The 17,581-nt window shown below is 41.8% G+C and overlaps 4 protein-coding genes across 4 annotated transcripts in view; 2 read left to right on the top strand and 2 right to left on the bottom strand.

The window, feature by feature from the left end:
- LOC100746375 (protein CBFA2T3) overlaps nt 1-7,957 on the bottom strand; it is a 19,176-nt gene extending 11,219 nt beyond the window's left edge. The window contains 1 exon segment of the mRNA XM_012384190.3: nt 7,757-7,957. Coding sequence (XP_012239613.1) covers nt 7,757-7,790 — 34 coding nt within the window. The 5' untranslated portion in view covers nt 7,791-7,957.
- A 400-nt stretch (nt 7,958-8,357) lies between these two features.
- On the bottom strand, nt 8,358-10,576 carry LOC100740459 (kxDL motif-containing protein CG10681). The gene is made up of 4 exons (XM_003488537.4): nt 10,168-10,576; nt 9,871-10,070; nt 9,645-9,779; nt 8,358-8,572 (listed from the first exon to the last, which is right to left on the bottom strand). Exons 1-4 carry the CDS (start codon nt 10,314-10,316, stop codon nt 8,442-8,444), a joined length of 615 nt encoding a protein of 204 aa, XP_003488585.1. The 5' UTR covers nt 10,317-10,576; the 3' UTR covers nt 8,358-8,441.
- A 401-nt stretch (nt 10,577-10,977) lies between these two features.
- On the top strand, nt 10,978-12,836 carry LOC100740703 (ubiquitin-conjugating enzyme E2 C). The gene is made up of 4 exons (XM_003488539.4): nt 10,978-11,182; nt 11,504-11,618; nt 11,692-11,896; nt 11,969-12,836. Exons 1-4 carry the CDS (start codon nt 11,079-11,081, stop codon nt 12,091-12,093), a joined length of 549 nt encoding a protein of 182 aa, XP_003488587.1. The 5' UTR covers nt 10,978-11,078; the 3' UTR covers nt 12,094-12,836.
- Nucleotides 12,837-14,488: 1,652 nt separating this feature from the next.
- On the top strand, nt 14,489-15,140 carry LOC100746257 (valacyclovir hydrolase). The gene is given in 2 exon segments (XM_033320155.1): nt 14,489-14,845; nt 14,848-15,140. Coding segments are annotated over 2 exon segments (357 nt in total). The 5' UTR covers nt 14,489-14,646; the 3' UTR covers nt 15,006-15,140.
- Nucleotides 15,141-17,581: the final 2,441 nt, after the last annotated feature.

Raw genomic sequence — 17,581 nt, 5'->3', positions numbered from 1 at the left:
CGCGTGGAACGCGTTCGACAAAGCCGTGCGGAGATCGGAGAAGGAACCAAGCCGAAGATACAGGCGGGCGATCGCGCGTCCCACCGCGATTCGTATTTGATCGATTCCATTTCGCGATTACCTCGACGCGCCGTGTCGCATCGCGCCGTGCCTCGACGGTCGCATATTTCGCGTACGTGCTCAGCAACTAGCAGCCGACCACGCATACCGATGACCGATTTTAATGGAAGCGGCAGTTTTACAAACCAGCCGGGATCTATCGCGATTCGGCGATTCGACGACTCGCTCTGAATATCCAAATAATTGAACGTTGCAGAGCGGCGAACCGAATAAATAACGGCCGTTAAGCGCGCGATTAAGCGGAGAATACAGGGACGATCGCCGTCAGGCGTTTCCGTTTCTCGAAACGAAACTCGTCCGCGTAAATTCCTGCAACGTCGTTTCCGATCGTCGAGGGGAAAAAGGGAAGCCTATAGTCGGAAAGTGGAACATCGAAATGGAACCTGGAGCGTAGGTAACCGTAGACGCGGGACTGCCTTCGGGGTGGCACATGGTCTCGTTATTAACGCGAAATGCAAAGAGGAAACGAACGACGAAAGCGGCCGAGTGGTCGGTCGATGCCGCTTTTCTCCACGCGAATCGTAAAAACGATAACGAGCCCCCGATCGCGATCATCGGCCGAATTGCCGAATAAATTAACGGCATCGTCGATCGCCTGGAGCAAACTGCTTCCACGGCATAGAATTTCATTGAAATTAACACGGCGACGCCGGCGATCGACCTACGCGGCGCTTTAACGTCCGGGCAAAGTTTTCGAGCGTTGCAGAAAAGTAATTATCCGGATTAATTTCCACGTTGACCGTAACGAGGGACGCGCGGCGAGGTGGGATACCGGCGAGGATACCGGAGGTGGGAGCGGTTTGCGAGTCGCGCGTACCGCTCTACGGTAGACGCGATGCCGCGTACGATTGCATATCGTTGGAAACGATATCGGTGCGTCGATCGGTTCACGAACGATATTCATTGGTGGATCGCGCGCGCGGAATCCTACGAACGCGATGGTCGAACGCGCCTCGCTGGAAAGCGCGTAACACGCTCAACCTGTCGACCGGCCTTTATCGCGACAGATGGCTCGGATAATTTTAATCGCCGTCACGGCCCATCTCTCCTTCTGTTGTTACAGATGTCTGCAATTTACGCGACCCGGTTGTCGCAAGTCGCAAGTGTTTCCACGTATATACGTATCGCTGGTCGACTCTGTCGAGAGCGATTAGCTCGGAAAATTCAGGCCGAGTATTCGTAGCTGGCCCTTTCGATCTATCGAATATCGCGAGTCGACGCGGGTGGAATCGATCGGCGTTTCGGAAAAGCGAGAGAAAAGAGAGGAAGAGGGAAGAGAGGAGGAAGAGGGGCCGGGGGTAGATGCGCGGCCGCGGCAATTCGTTAAGACGCTTAGTTAAGCAAACAAGAGCGCAGAGTCGGTGGGAAACGATATACGTGCCATGGCAGAAAATCCAAGGCTCTACCGTCGGTAATTGCGCGCAGCTGTGTTGTGCGCACGGGGATACGAACGCGAGCTCACGTACGCTTTTTTTCCCCGATCGAACCGCGCCGCGTCGAAGGATTCTCGTTCGCGCGACCCTTTGCCGCGGAACGTTTTCCCCGCTACGCTTTCCCTGGAGAGAGCAACGAGCATCGAACGAGCGAACGGCGCGTAAGTCCTTCCGCGAGATAGCTGAGAAGACAACGCCGACGACAAAGAGTAGGTTTGGATCGATCGCGAACGCGTTTCAAAGGAAACGACTTCGCCATCGCGGCAGACTGCGCTTGTGTTTATACATATGTCCTGCACATGGTACGGTGCTCGTCGGAGAGGAGATGGCGCACGCCCGCGCGGCCGGATAGGAACGCAATTTCCAATATTAGAACGGGCAACCAAGAGGAAGCTGCCAGGCAACCGGACCAGATGTCTGCCGTACTGAAAGACCGCGTCGCGTACGTTTGGCTTCCTTTCATTACAAAAATGTCACGCACAGCCATCGTGTGTCTTCTTGCTCGCACCGGCCTTTGACGGAGGCGCTTTCCCCCACTCTTCCGCCCGCCTCCTTCACCCTCTTGTTCGACCTCTGTGCGCGTCATCGCGTAACGAAGAATCGCCGCGGAGCACACGATCGAACGGCATACCTTTGTCGAAGGCAAATCTCGAGCGGAGGTTGCCGAAGCGCGACTATCACTTTTCCCACCGCAAAACGCTCGTTTCGCCGCTGGCAAGAACCTCGGCCGGGGCAACCAGTTGCGAAGCTCGAACTCGTTCGCGTTACGAAGATGTCACGAGCAGACAAAGGTCGCGTTCAGCTCGGCATTTGACGTTTCGCTCGTTGCGCTCGCCCACCTATCCGGCTTCACGGTCGGCTCTTCGCCCGGGGAAAGCCACGAGAAATTGCGGTGTACCGAAAAAAGTGCGCGTGCAGCGAATTACGCGTTTACCAAACGTATCCCCCTTCCCTAACCCGTTCGGTATCTCTGTTATTTCAGCAGGATATCTTCTTTCGCAAGACTTTTTATTATCATCGTCGACACATTGTTGCGCGCTTAATCGATTTGCCCGCGTTTTCCTGCCGCACCTCGCCGAGAAAAACTTCGTCCAACGACAAGCGTGCAAACCGGCCATCGTTGCGAGCACCTACCACTCGCCGCGCTGTAAAAATCATCGATTTTCTTCGAAGCGTCGAACTTGTCCACGATGGCTGACCAGGTTCGTTGATCGGCACAGGATACGCCAGGTTTACCAGGTAGCGCGGAGAGAAAGCGCGGCTAGGGTCGAGCGGCCAAAGAGCAAAAGAAAACGAGAGAACAAGGCTGGCAGGGAAAGGAAAAAGAAGGAGAGAGAGAGAGGGAGAGAGGGAGAGAGAGAGAGGGAGAGAGAAGGCGCGCAAGATTAATAATATAGGAAAGCCAAAGCTATGCCACCCTCCGACGAGCTTTCCTCTGCCTCACTTCTGTTACCAACAGTTAATCGATATAATACTTGAGATGAGAGTATAGCGGGCCAACGCTAGCGCGTGTCTCGTGCTGCTACGTATGGACGCACACGCGACTGAATTTGCGTCCACGAGCACGACCGATCGCGTTTCCGTGTTCGCCGCTTCCCGTTATCCACAAACGTCCATTGCGTGTTAATCGGATTCGCCGAGTACGCCAAGTCGATGGCTCTTCCCCGATCGATCGATCGATCGATCGATCCGGTTCGTAGTGCAACGTGCACGCCACGCGTTAAGCTACCAACGTTTCGCGATCCGATTCTCCGATTCTGCGTCGTGAATCGATTTCTTTCGAAAACTCGGAATTGTCGCTACAGGAACGACAGCGGAAATTTATATGGAAAAGTTGCGTCGTTTCATTCGCTTCGAACGCAACTGGCTGCAACTTTTCTCGTTCTAACGTTTACGACCTCTGGAAGAATTTAAAGCGTCGCTAATCGAAAATCGGAAGAATTTAGTCGTCTGCCGAGGTGCCGGGTTCGAGCTCGAGCAACGGGTGTGCGCGAATATCGCGTATCGTTTGATCGACGGCGAAATGGTTAATGGTCGATGGTTAATCGCGAGCAGGTACGCCATCGATTATTGACAAATATCGTGCGAAACGATGCACCTGGCGCTTTTCCTACTTCGGTTTTCTACTCACTGGTAGCCTATCTATTTCGTTTCTCGAAAAACGACCGAGTTTCCTCGAGCATCGGTTCGACTGGTTGCCTTCCGCCGTTCCTCTCTTCCTTTCGTTCGACACACACGTGCGCGCACGAGACTTTCGTCCGTTTACTTCGACGAGAACGGCCTTACGACGGTCGTGTTTCATCTTATTCGTATTCCGGACAGTTTCGTCGTTCTTCTCTTTTTTCCATTGGACCGCGTTGCTTTGCCGTCGATGCGAAACGCAAAGTAGTTGGGTTTTTAAATAGATTCGAACTCGTCGAACATCGTCGAGCATTTGAAATTTACTCGTCTCAAAGCTACTAGAATCGAGAAGATCCGCCTACCTCTTTCGATCACCGATCGAGGGCTTTCGGTCCTGTCAGCCTGACGATCAACCTTCGGGAAATCCAAAAGGGCTGCAGCGCGAAACGGACCGCGCGATTTCTCGATCGTCGACGTCACCGTCGGTCACCGGCGACACCGATCTAGCGAAATCGTCGCGATCGGCGCGTGACCACCACGACCACGCGTTTCATCGCGTCCACCGTTTCCCTTTGCAAACGATCGCGAACGATCGAACGACGGCAGCAGCGGTAGAACCGCGAGGCGCGAACAGAAGGTGAAGAGCGGAGACAACGAGGAAATTTCGCGGGCGAGAAACAGAGCGTGCGCGATAGGAAGGAACGCGAAGCACGGACGGCTGTCGCCAGCCGACTGAACGTCTCGTCGCGCCGGAGAACTGGAAGAACGGCGCCGACCGGAGGTGGACGAGGAAGAGAGGTGGTGGCTTGCAATCTCTACCACGCAACCTCTACTCTCGCTCCGTGGCTGCACCGGCAATTCTGCCATCCACCGTCCTCTGGACCATCGAAACAATCGGCCAGGAACAGGCGGGAACCGAGAGATACGCGACACTCGCTACGATCTTCTCGGTTTTCCATTGAAATTTTCATCGACTGGATCGTAACGGATCCAAGAACTCGCCACCACGCCCGATGGCCGGTGATCGCAAAACTAAATTCAAGGTAGACGTACTTACGCGTTTGAAAGCTGCGCGAGCGAACCGCGGTAATACGGCCGGTATATATATGCACGCGTGGTTATCGTAAACGGGCTAGTTTGCTCTTGACGCGTCGATATATTCTCGCGAAGAAAGTCTCTGCGGTTGAAACTGAGAAATAGCTCGCCATCCTCTCGTCTTCCTTTCCTCTTATTCTCGCGACGATCTTCGTACGTCGCGCCGTATCTCTCCGATCGACCAATTTTTTCGGTCTCGCGCGACTCGCGTACCACGTGACCGAACCAGAAAACATCGCCGGTAAAAAGGTATAATCGGAAGAAAGAAGAGAGAGAAAACGAAGGATCGTCCTAAGTATCGATTCTGCTTCTATCGATTTCGAACGCGTACACGTGTACATCGATCGGACATTCGATATCGTGATCGATCGACTCTTCGTTTAGAACGTGACAACAACGCTCGCGAACGCTTCAAACTTGTAAGTATCGTGCACGCAATCGAAATCCGTGACCATGGCCACGCTTCTCTATACTTCGGACCAACGCCAACTATCTATACGCGTATGCGCGCTAGATAGAATATCTCTCTATCCCTGTCCCTGCCCCTGCTTATCGGCACGAATTCATGCGCGACCACACCAACACACGCGCGCCGCTCTACCGGCCTATTATACGTATTATTAGCACTCCGTCACGGTCCTGTCATCGGCATGTACGCTCCTCTACGTGCGCGCGTCATCGCGCCGAAATTCCTGAATAACCTCCACACCGTTTTCCGTACCTCTATCTTCCGTCAATTTTCAACGGGCCCCGTTTCCCACTTTTCCTTCCGTATCGAACAAAGATCGTCGCCTCGAATCCGTACGACGTAACAACGAGTCATCCCTCCAATCGTAAGAAATCAGAGTCGCATATATCGTTTCTCGATGCTTACCGACTCGCGATTATTCGTAGAGAAATGATGAGCACGACTGTCAGTGGAAGAAAGAATCGCGTCGTGCCCGATAATCGGACGTGTTATTGCTATTCGCGCGCGATTGAATTGCGTTAGGATTTCGACGCAAAGTTCGATACGTCGGACGAGTAATCGTAAGTTTCAGCGACGGCTGATGCCGTCATTCGCAGGCAAACGAATCTTGCGTTTTACACGCCGATTGGAACGTACCGATGCGCGCACTCGTAATTTACGACTTATCGGCTCTGATCCGAGTAATTTTCGCGCTTGTGAAAATTATACCGACGTAGCTCGTGTTCGTCCAACGAATTTCCTCTCCTCGCCCTCTCTCGCTCTTTCTCTCTCTCTCTCTCTCTCTCTCTCTCTTCGTTTATCCCTACCCACCACCTCCCCTTCCCTCTTTTCGCTATCTCACTCACTCTCCCTTCCACCATACCGTGGAAGTGACGCACAAAATCGCGCTGCCGGCACGGGCTGGCTTGTACCGAGATGTCGATACCACGAAGAGCGGATGTCAATAGCACGAAGTCACTCCTTTCGCGAGAGAGAAACCGCGTCAGCCGATTTTACAGCATTTTCGCGGTACTGTGTAGAAAAACGCACAACCGTATTGTTGCTCGATCGACGATCCCCCGATCGGAATATGCGTTCGCGTAGCTATCCGCGAAAATCGATCGCGCCACGAATCCAACTTGCGGGATGAAAGGGCCAACTTTTTAACGAAAACTTTTCCAAACCTTAGTTTTCTAAGCTTCTGGAAACTCGTGTCCGCTAGAAGCTGCACGCCGCGCCGCTCGTTCGCCGGATCGACCCTCTTGGAAACGTTCGATCCGGACCACTGTTTCTGACACCCTTCATCGAGTTAACGGGTATGCCTCGGTCGTGCTTTTCTATTACTTTGCGCCGCTCAAAAACGGATTCCGCTGTGTCCGTGACGCAGAATTATCAAGATCAAGTACAGTCTTGACGACAAAGCGTTGCACCACGAGTGCTGGTGCATGCAAACTATCGCGACACCGAAATTTCCATGTCTCTCGCACTTTACGACTCTTTCCATGCCGTGCCGCTCTCAACAGATTCAAAGAGGCTCCTTCTCCGAATAATTACACGACTAGCTTCGTTGTGTCTCGCGTTCACAAAGAACGCGTATTGTATTACGCTACGTATACTTGCTATACAGTCTGGCTGCTATACAGTGTGGCGGCGGTAAAAACGAGAGCGACTATCGAACGAAACAGGTGAGCCGGATAAAATTAAACAGCTGTTTCCTCGTTTTACCGAACCATCAGCAGCTTAGCTTCTTCTTCCTGGGCTCGCGTCCCTCTTTCATCCGCATATATCACGTATCTTCTATTCGTTTGCTTATGGTTTGTCCGACTGAATCATCGTGAAGCTCTTGAAATTCTCTCGCGTGAAATCGATTAAATCAATCGATTCGTTGTTTTAAAATGTGCCTACGATCATGTCGGTTAAACCTTTTCTATGTGTCTTTCATTCGATATCTTACGATACATCTTTACCGTAGTAAAATATTCATTTGAGTGTTGTTTCGAGTATCGAATTGTTATTTGTTCATACAATGTAAGAAGTTGAATCGAGCATCGCATAGTGAAAAATTGTGCTCGGAAAATTTATCATCTTATTTTAAAATGCCGAAACGTCCTCGAAAATGGAATAGAGCGAGAGAGAAGACGAGAGAAAGAGAAATTGAGAAACGGATAGAAAACAGCTGAGACGCAGCTGGTTTCTGGCATCGCGACGGCTGGCGTCTTCCGCGCGAAGAACGTCGCGCCTGCCTTCTGTATATACGTGCATATGTGTGACGTGTGTGTATAGTACAAACCATCCATGGTAGAAAGCAGAATCGAAATCGCTCCTCAAAAAACATATTTAGAGGAGAAACAATAAACGATTTTGAAAAGTTTTACAATTCGTGTCAGAAATACGAATGAGAAAAATATAGAAAGAACATTTATGTAAAAAGCAGAGGAATGTTTACATTAAAAAATTAACATAGATGAATTGATTCCGTTAATAAATTTCACTTCAAAAAATGGCCTGTTTTAACGTATATTCTTTCAATGGCCCGTACCTCTAATGGACTCGTTGCCTGTCATGGTCCTCATCGGCACCTGTTATGTATAAGTAGAAACGCCGTCCTAACTATTCGAGTGTCGATATTTGATACGACGTATTGTGCGCGATAATTTGCAACTGCTGTGTAAACTGACTTCGTCTATTAATCCTAACGATATTCGCGCGCGAGACGTCCAGCCAGACTGTCTTGTTCACATCTTTACCGACATCTCTGAGCTTTAACGAAAACTACGAGTCACCGGTAAAATCGATGCCGTTCGAACATATTTCCGATTATTTCGTTTCGTTAGAAAATATACCACTCTCCTCGCAATCTATCCTATAACACGCATTGTACTTACCGCTACGAAATGATCGACTCTTCTACAGTGTACAAATAATACTTTATTATTTCGTCGACACTGACAAAATTCACAGATTTGCAATTTACAAATATGTATACGGTTGCGCGTACATCTACTTTTGTACGTTGTGTATAATCGAAACTTTCCAAATTTTCATAGCCGGCTGCCACCGATGGAACTAAACCGTTATTGTCGGCTAACCATTTTCGCGATAACGTTAACGTATAAAATATCAATCTTCTCTTTCCTCTCTTTTTATTATCGTTTTTTTTTCTTTTTTTGAGGGTATTCTTCTTTTTTGTAGTCTTCTAATTTTCTAACTCTGGAACAAATGCTTTAACCAGTATCGGACGTGCAGGACGAAGTTTCGGCGTTACTGTGATCGTTGTTGCTCTCCGTTGATGAACTATCGTTGCTCTTTATTCGTCGTTTCCGCAGCTTTGCAAATTGAAACTCCTCAACCGGCACTGTACATCAACAATTGAAGTCGGTATTAGTTTCGTTTACGTAATTAAATAACGTATTCGGGAAAAGGAACGACCTCGTATACCCTAACGAGTGGGAAATAGATCCAAGTAAATTACGTCTAACAAAATCGAAATATAACATTTATATTTTTTTCTTTTGTTTTTTTCGTACTATCTCTAAAATTCATTTCATTACAGTGTAACTCTTACGTTACAGCCATAGCGAACCGAAATCGCTTTAAACCAACTCGTCAAGCGATACCTTTCTGCTACATTTCGATATCTAACACCCTGCTATCACACGCATCTATCACATACTATGGCTGTAACATGTACATAGTTTTACGCTAACAACGCTTAGAAAGGAATTACCTATGTACCTTTCTACCACAGGACAATAAATACTGACTTAATTGCTTAATATATATCAAAGTGTTGCGTCTCATTGGCGAACCGTTCGACAATAAGACACGTGTATTATTTACGATACTTTTCATGTTTCTTCAAATTTACAGAAATTTCATTAACTTTATGTACTACACACATACACACACATATATATATATATATGTGTATATATATATATGTTTCAATTCGGTGTAGAAGTCGCCACGAAACACATGCGATGTATATTATACGAGTATAAAGGATTTTTAAATAAAAGTGTTGCATCGACCAACTGATCACCTTCTACTGATCAACTTCGTATTACAATTTATTTATCAAAAAGGATTAACATTGTTGAATATCTTCGCTTATAATTGAATATGTATAATGGCTGTCATTATACTTCATTTATTCACTCATAATACTACATACTAAAATTTTTGTCTAACTGAGCGAAGAACATTAAAAATGATCGTACAGATAAGTACACATATCACAAATACAAATGTCGAATCTCAATAATTATTTCGTTTGGTTCAGCGAATGATTTTAAAAAAATTTAATAAAGGAAATAAAAAGAATAAAAAGTAGAAGCATCGTAAAACTTTAACGACGAATAACTTGTCACAATGTAAGTAAATTTCTTATACGGTAATACGATTACTTGTACTGCTAGTTTGGTTACCATCAGAATCTGGATCTCGATCCATAACGGTATTAGAGGCGCTTGGTAGTGGTACTATTTCAGGTTCAAGCGGTTTTACAGGGCAATCTACATCTTCGACGATTACTTCTTCCGCTAAACTGCTTCTTACCGCTTCTATGTTAACAAAATATATCACGCTAACATATCATCAACATACCATTATTCACATGTATGTTTTTAAAATAGATTACACATATATGCTTACCATTAAATGCTTGTGGATATTGCTGACTCAGTTTGTTCTTTACGATACGAATTCTTTTGAAAATATAATCCAAATCTCTCTTCATTTCCACCAATAATGTTGTGTGTTTTTTAAACTCATTGCCAGCAGTCTTAAATCTATTTATCGACAACTGATTGCAGTTGGTCAACATCTCGTTGGTTTTTTCAAACCTCTGCAACCTGGGAAGCAATAACTTAGTTAGTACATAACAGACACAGTAAAAAGATATTGCATATACACTGGTACTTGAACAAATATTTGGAAAAGTATTCTTACATTTGCTTTTGTGCTCTTATCATAGATTCTACATCCTGTTGATCAACAATTCCAGCCAAACCCTGGATAAATACCTCTGGCGCTGTATAGTTTTGAAAGCATTCAAAACTTCCAGTATCAGACTCTGGTGTACCTTGTGCCGTTGCCATCTTCTTTCTTTTTTTTTTTTTAAATCTCACATAGTATAAATACGATATTTGCCATGTCTTTCTGCCTCAATCAAGTACTCTAATCATATTGCTTCTTTCTATAATAATTTACACGGTAGAGTGTACATTTTATTTTTATAAATCTTTATCCAGTTCGCAATAATAATTGTAGAGAAACAATGCTGACATTATTATGAATTAATTATAAAGGATCGAACTGTAGTTAAATGATGAATCTATAGACGAGTAAGCAATGTAATAACATAAGTTTTGTTTGCTTAAAGTTGTACGTCTTTTTTTTCAGAACTTTTGTCACATATTAACTCAACATTAGCACGATATATACTAAACACTACATGTGTAATTACTGGAACTGCTCGTTCTTGCTGACTTGCTGATGATCGATGATACATTTACTACTGTATTTACATGGCAGAGACGTCACGTTTCAATTTTACACAAAATCGAAGGAAATAATTTTTTAACAAATAACTTTAATGTTCGCTTTTCAACATGATTTTATATAATCGAATTCACTGTGTTTTCAACTGAACTAAATGTATTACGTGGCACGATAGTACATATTAAACAAACCACACGCTTCACCTTCAACAGCTGTTCGAAGTCAAATGTTTTCAAGAAGGTTGGTAGAAGATTCAGCATTCAAATTTCCACAGTGACTGTTGTATCCCAAACCGAAGGTTCGGAAATCTTGTGCAGCAAATAATAATTCGAAGAATCACTTGTGTCTTTCGATTCGGAATGGCACAAAATATAAATCCATTTTATTCGTCTCAAAATACTCCGAGTAAAGCTGCAGAGGAAAAACAGAATATACCAAAAGACAAGCATGCAGTTAGTAAACGGTACGCCAACTTTTTCGAATATTTAAAATACACAACTGATCTTGCTCCTATATATTATTTATTTAATATCATTTTTTTTAATCTATAACCATCCCAGATTCTTTTCACTTTATACTAAGAATTTCATATAGCAAATACGTATCTTAATGTAATAGTAATAGAATACATAACCTATTCACAATGTTTGAGCGATTGATTTAATATTAGCTGGTTCTTAGATTACATATAAATATCCTCGAGCATAATTATATTTTATGCTAGATTTATCCATACAATCGACTTTTTCCTATAATATTAATAAGGCCAAATATATGCGTATAGATTGCAAAAGGAACTCATGGTTTTGATGACGAGCACAGAAAAAGGTGTTTCTGCCTTTCCAGATGGAGAAAATTTATTCAAATGGATAGGAACTATTACAGGACCAAGGGATACGGTAATAATTGCTCTATTTATAATGAAAATAGTAATAGATACAAGAGAACTTTTATTTTCATTTATTGTTGCAGGTTTATGCTGGTCTTACATATAAATTAACTTTAGAATTTCCCCATAGTTACCCATATAGTGCTCCAATTGTACGTTTCGCTACTCCTTGTTTTCATCCAAACGTGGACGCAGTGGGTAATATTTGTTTGGATATATTAAAAGAGAAATGGAGCGCTTTATACGATGTGCGTACTATATTGTTATCTATACAATCTCTTCTTAGTGGTAAGTAACTTTGGATCGATGTTATGCAAAATGCCGACAAACAAATATCACAAACTCCGTTCCTTCTTTTAGAACCTAACAATGAGAGTCCCCTCAATCCACAGGCAGCAAAACTATGGAACGATCAGACAAAGTATAAGAAACATTTAACAGAAGAATACCACAGAACTTTGAATCGCGATCAACAAGATTCATGATAAGGGTATTTTTATAATGATCATGGCTTGTTCATTATTTTTATTTCTATCAATGTTACATCTAGGTATAAGATATAGAAAAACGAACTGCACCGAATTTATGTACTTCATTATAGAAAATTTCATTTCCTATTATCTTTTGCACTCGTATACCCTATCATGCAAAAAGGACATATAAACACACTTTATATTGTTCATCGCGATCATATTTGTTATATAATTTCGTCAGTCTGTCTTGAAAATGTATAGAAATTTGTATAATGCTTTTAAGACTGTATGCGGATTAAACATTTTTATATCGTCAATTTGTATCAGAAGCTTTTATTTATTTTTATTTTTATTTTTAATATATGGTACATTGGATATATTTTACGGTTTCCATGCATACGAGTGACAGTGATCATTGACGTTACATTATCGATAATTATTGTATATTTAAAAAATAAATATTTTAAACACTAAAATTATGAAATTCATTATACTTTCGCAAACTGTTTTGTTCAAAAATAAATACGTAACGATTTTCGTACGTTTAAGTAAAGTCGTACTATTATATAAAACTGTACTTAACTGATTGATGTTAGTCATCTTCAAACTAATAGATATTATTATTTTATCGAGTATAATAAATGATCTGTTATGAGCAATTGTAACAATATAATTAAAATGTAATGCAGAAAAACAATGAAGCATCCTAGCCCCGTTATTTTATGAGAGCGTTGAATTATCAAATATACATTTTCGTAAAAAAAAAAAAAAATGGAACATAAGAAGAGTGTATTAGTCTCGAACGTACTCGAAAAGTGTGAAGTACTTTGTAATAACACCATGCAAGTATATATTATTGCCTGATATTTTTTCTTCTCAACATAATATACACGCTGTCGTTAGAATTATCCTTATGCCATAGGTACTATAGTATATATGCGAATTGGAAAGTCATCTATTTTAAATATTAAAAACATCAACAATTAATAATAGTTACATAAGCGCGATGCTTGAAGAAGGAAAATAAGAAGTACATGTTTGGAATGAAAAATATTTTAGAGCAACGTGAGAAGTTTAGGAAGAGCGAAGAATATCAAATGTCCTATATTAATTATTTATTAAAATACATCTATATAGATCCGACGCTTTGTTCAAGAAGATACTACACGTTCAAAATATCACATTGTCGAATCAAAGTACCAAATGCCCAATCATATATATTATTTACAATTTTACTGTTTCATTTATTAGTAAGTATTTAAATGCATAGATTCTTAAGAAAGTTTAAAGTCGCTATTTATGTATATCGGTTGTCTTCTCAGCAGTTCAATTATTTATTAATTAATTCGAAATAAATTCGAATTTGAACTTTTATCGACGATTCGTAACCCATTATCTACGTAATATATTATACATACGGTATTATACATAATAAACGTATTACATGGATAATGGTTTACGCAACGTATACCATTGAAATCTAAGAAAAATGTTTAAAGCAAATTCAATATCTCGCGGTACTATCACGTAAGCAACATCACATAAAGACAGATCGGTGAATCGGCAGAGTCAACAAGAAAGTCGCCAGCCATGCTGGTGATGTTTCATCGAAATTTCGCTAATATATTGTGGCGTAAGCTTTTTTCGATGGATAAGTACACGGTACTCTTCGACGCTTCAAGAACACGTTTTAGAGGGAACATATACATACGTATGTATATATCAAAATACGATTACAAATTGCGATAAAAGTTGTAATACTTTTCAATCGGAACAAAAAATTAATGTAAATGGAATCAACATCAATTACCTGAGAGTTGGTACGGCTGAACATCCAGTTTTGTTTTTACCAGATGCCTTAGGTAAGCAACTATACAAAAATTATCACGTTCAACACAATTGCGATCGTGCTAATTGTATTTGGCGAAGGTGCTGCTATCTAGGGATAGGGAATTGATTGTTAAAAATATAGCTAAATAGTCATAGCCTCAATCAAATTCAGCATTTGAACGATACAGTTTTTTCGTGCAAATGTATGTACATACATATGTTTGAAGATAATTTTTCGAATATGTCGAAATTAAGCGTTATTTATTATATTTCAAAATAAAAATTGTTAAAAAACTCGAAACGAGAGACACGTCACTAATGTAAATCTAAAATTGAATTGTAATACCACGGTACAGGTTCGACTTGGACGACGCATCTTAAACCATAAATAGAGGGATTGGACGATGAAAAATTTACTACGGTGGTATGAGATCCTCCGAGCTATGGAAAATCAAAACCACCCGACAGGACATTACCAAATGATTTTTTTCAACGTGACACCGATTAAGCATACCATTTAACGAATGTTACACAATATTTTCATTGACAAGTTGGAACGATGGTGGTATCGCGGTTCGTTTCCATGTTCCCCGATAATGTTCGAAAGATGGTAGCCGTTGCTGTAAACGCCTATGTAACGTCGAAAGAAATCAACATTTAGAAAAGTATATCCTTTCACTCTATTCATTGAAAATCAGTCGGCGCTAGCAATCGTTTTATTATCCTTTCGTTTGGATGTCGATAGAATACCAAAATGTAGACAGTTGGTCCGAAAAAATGCGAGCTCCACTAACAGAAATATACGGGGAGGTCTATTTCCGAAGAACTTGGTCTAATTGGACAGATGCAATTTTGAGAATTTGTGGAAAACAACACGGTGACTTATGCAAAGTGTTGCTAACGCGAATTAAATGTCCCAGTTCGATGATTCAAGGAACAAGGACCCTGTGGTACTCGCCGAGCATCCAATTTACTTGAAGGATCACATCGTCGGAGCAAAGTTTGTATCTTATTTATATTACGATCTAATGGCTAACGATGAAGTCGATGATAAATCATTTCAGGTTGCAAATTTTTTGAAGAGGAGCGCATAATTTGCATTTACGATATCCTGAGAAATTTAACGAGATCGTTATCAAGTCTTTAATCGGCTGATCGATGGTTTCACGATATACATAAATATGTGGTAGATATGATATACAGTCTTATATACCTTTTTTTATCTCGATACATTTGTGGTCATCGTAACGTAATATAATAACGTTTTTTTTTTTAGTGAGCACTGGTAATACCTATGATTAATCGCAAATGTTAGAAAAAGCATCCTTATTAAGAGTTCGAACAACGTTTGTTCTACACTACGCTGAGTGCGTGATATAGCGTAAAGGACACACGTGGGATAACCGGCACAGGAATCAAGTCAGAGAAAGGAGCTATGAAACCACGTGGGCGATGGAGGCTTTCCGTTGGCTTACCTCTTTTGACAAGGGACGTTTCCAAATAACGTTTCCGCCTTTTTCATTGAAAATTAATTTCCAAATAATCTTCTCCAAATTCCTAGTTTCTATTCAACGTTATTTTATTCTTAAATAAATCTTGCTTCTCGTTATGCATTGAAAATATGATTGCATTATTATATTAAATGATGTAAATATCGTAATACGATTAAATTTGACGAGAAAAACGAAATTAGCACGGAAATAAAAGAAGAGGCACAATATTGGTACAATTCGATACGAATGTCAAGAACCGCCCAACCGAAATATCCGCAATGCGCTTCGCACGAAAATCGATCGTGTCCCTCGTCTCGGCTACGCCCCAAGGAACCATTTGCCAGGGGTCTGCCAACGATATTTCGCTTTATATCTTTCTTACTTACGGTCCTGGTGTATGTACAATCTATTTATATCTTAAAATCGAATATAACAATACCATAAATAGAAAACGAATTTGTAAAGCGAAACAAATTTGGGTAAAGCGAATCTTTGAGATTCGTATCGAGGCATTGCGCGCAGATAGAAAGTGGTCTTGTGCCACTTATTATGCGAGTGGCTTCACAGTCAAGAATATTCAAATAAATATTCATCGGATATCTACATGTTACTTTACGCTAACATATCTATCCGTACCAAGTACGGGGTAATTGAAATTGCATAATGCACAGATCAGACCTAATCTATGACGATTAAATCATCTGCCAGTTTGAATGATCCTCGAGAAGGTGAATATGCCAATAATGACAATGAGTTATGATAAAACAGATAATTATCACCGTATAATAAAATCTGCTGTCATGTTTGCCGCTTTTTTCAGCATATATAAAATCATACTGGAGACTGTGTTACGTAAGTTCAATCGTTATAAGCAATGAAAAAAGACGACTAGTAAAGGTGACATATAAAATGCAACGGGCGTATCCAAACATGGGCAGACTGCTTCGCGATTCGATCATGTGAACCTCTCCTTATTCTTCAGGTTCTTTTCTCTATCAGGTTCGTTTTGCGCAGCAAATGCTTCGCTATCGATATCCTAAGAGGAGTATCTTTTAAACACAACAAACACGACATTTGGAAGGGAAAATCCTATTGTATAAGAAACAAAATAACACTTGCAAAGTATACGTTAAAAATTGTAATCTCGTTTCGATAGAAACATCGTGTTTTATCGAACAGCCATCTATTCTGCAACAACAAATAGATTTTTTTTTTTTTAGCCAAATACAAATAAAAGTTAAATATATAAATGTCTTTCCCGATTTGGAAACGAGACAGCTTGTTACGATGACATCACCGCGAGGTGTTGCTCAGCAACCGGACTGCCGCAAAATTGGATATTCTCGGTTTTTGATATATCGTCATCGTGCTATAACTAACGTTACCGTTTAATATAACTTAATTGTTTGTTTTATCTTCCTATGCGTCACGTTGTTAGACGCTTAGCACAAAGCTATTAACGCTAAATCGAGTCATACTAACGAGTTTTATCCTACTTGTAATGAAAAGATACGCGTTACAGGTGCAAAATGCTGCTTCTTTCGATATTCGACGAATACGAGATGAGATATGTACATACGTTAGAAATGAGAAGTAGAACGGAACAAAGCAAAGAATAAAACTGAAAATATCGAAAGAAGGCAGGATTCAAAAGAGAAAAGAGAAAAGAGACGATGGAGAAGAACGACCGTATGACTCACAATCAGATTTCGAAGCTACCGTTATCGAGTTGGCTCTCTTGATCCACAGCTCCGGCACTCTGTCCAAAGTAGAAAACGATACCATTTACGGCAACTTGCGGGTCCGTTGTTACTCCTTTTCAGACCTGTATCGCTCGAGATTGCTCGAGAAAGTGGTCGTACGTCAAAATCTTGTCCCCGATACAACTCGACCACCCCCACTGGTTTTCTCATGGCAAACCTTTTGATGTTCCGAACCTTTTCCAAATATATGTAAACGTACGTACAAAACATAAGCAAACTTCAGCAGCCTATTGCAAATATATCATTCTCAAAAGTGGTGCAATTATTGTAATTGAGACAGGGATATACGCTTGCGGAAATATTTACGCGTATTTGTCGTGCACGACGACGTCCTCGGGATCAATAAAAGTTGAGGCGGGGCAAGGTTTGGTCTGACCGTCGCGTCGTTCCGACTCGGTTCTCCCGAGTCGTCTT

Source organism: Bombus impatiens, unplaced genomic scaffold (assembly GCF_000188095.3).
Source record: "Bombus impatiens unplaced genomic scaffold, BIMP_2.2 scf_0248, whole genome shotgun sequence".
NCBI lineage: Eukaryota > Metazoa > Arthropoda > Insecta > Hymenoptera > Apidae > Bombus > Bombus impatiens.
This window is presented reverse-complemented; position numbering and strand designations above follow the sequence as displayed.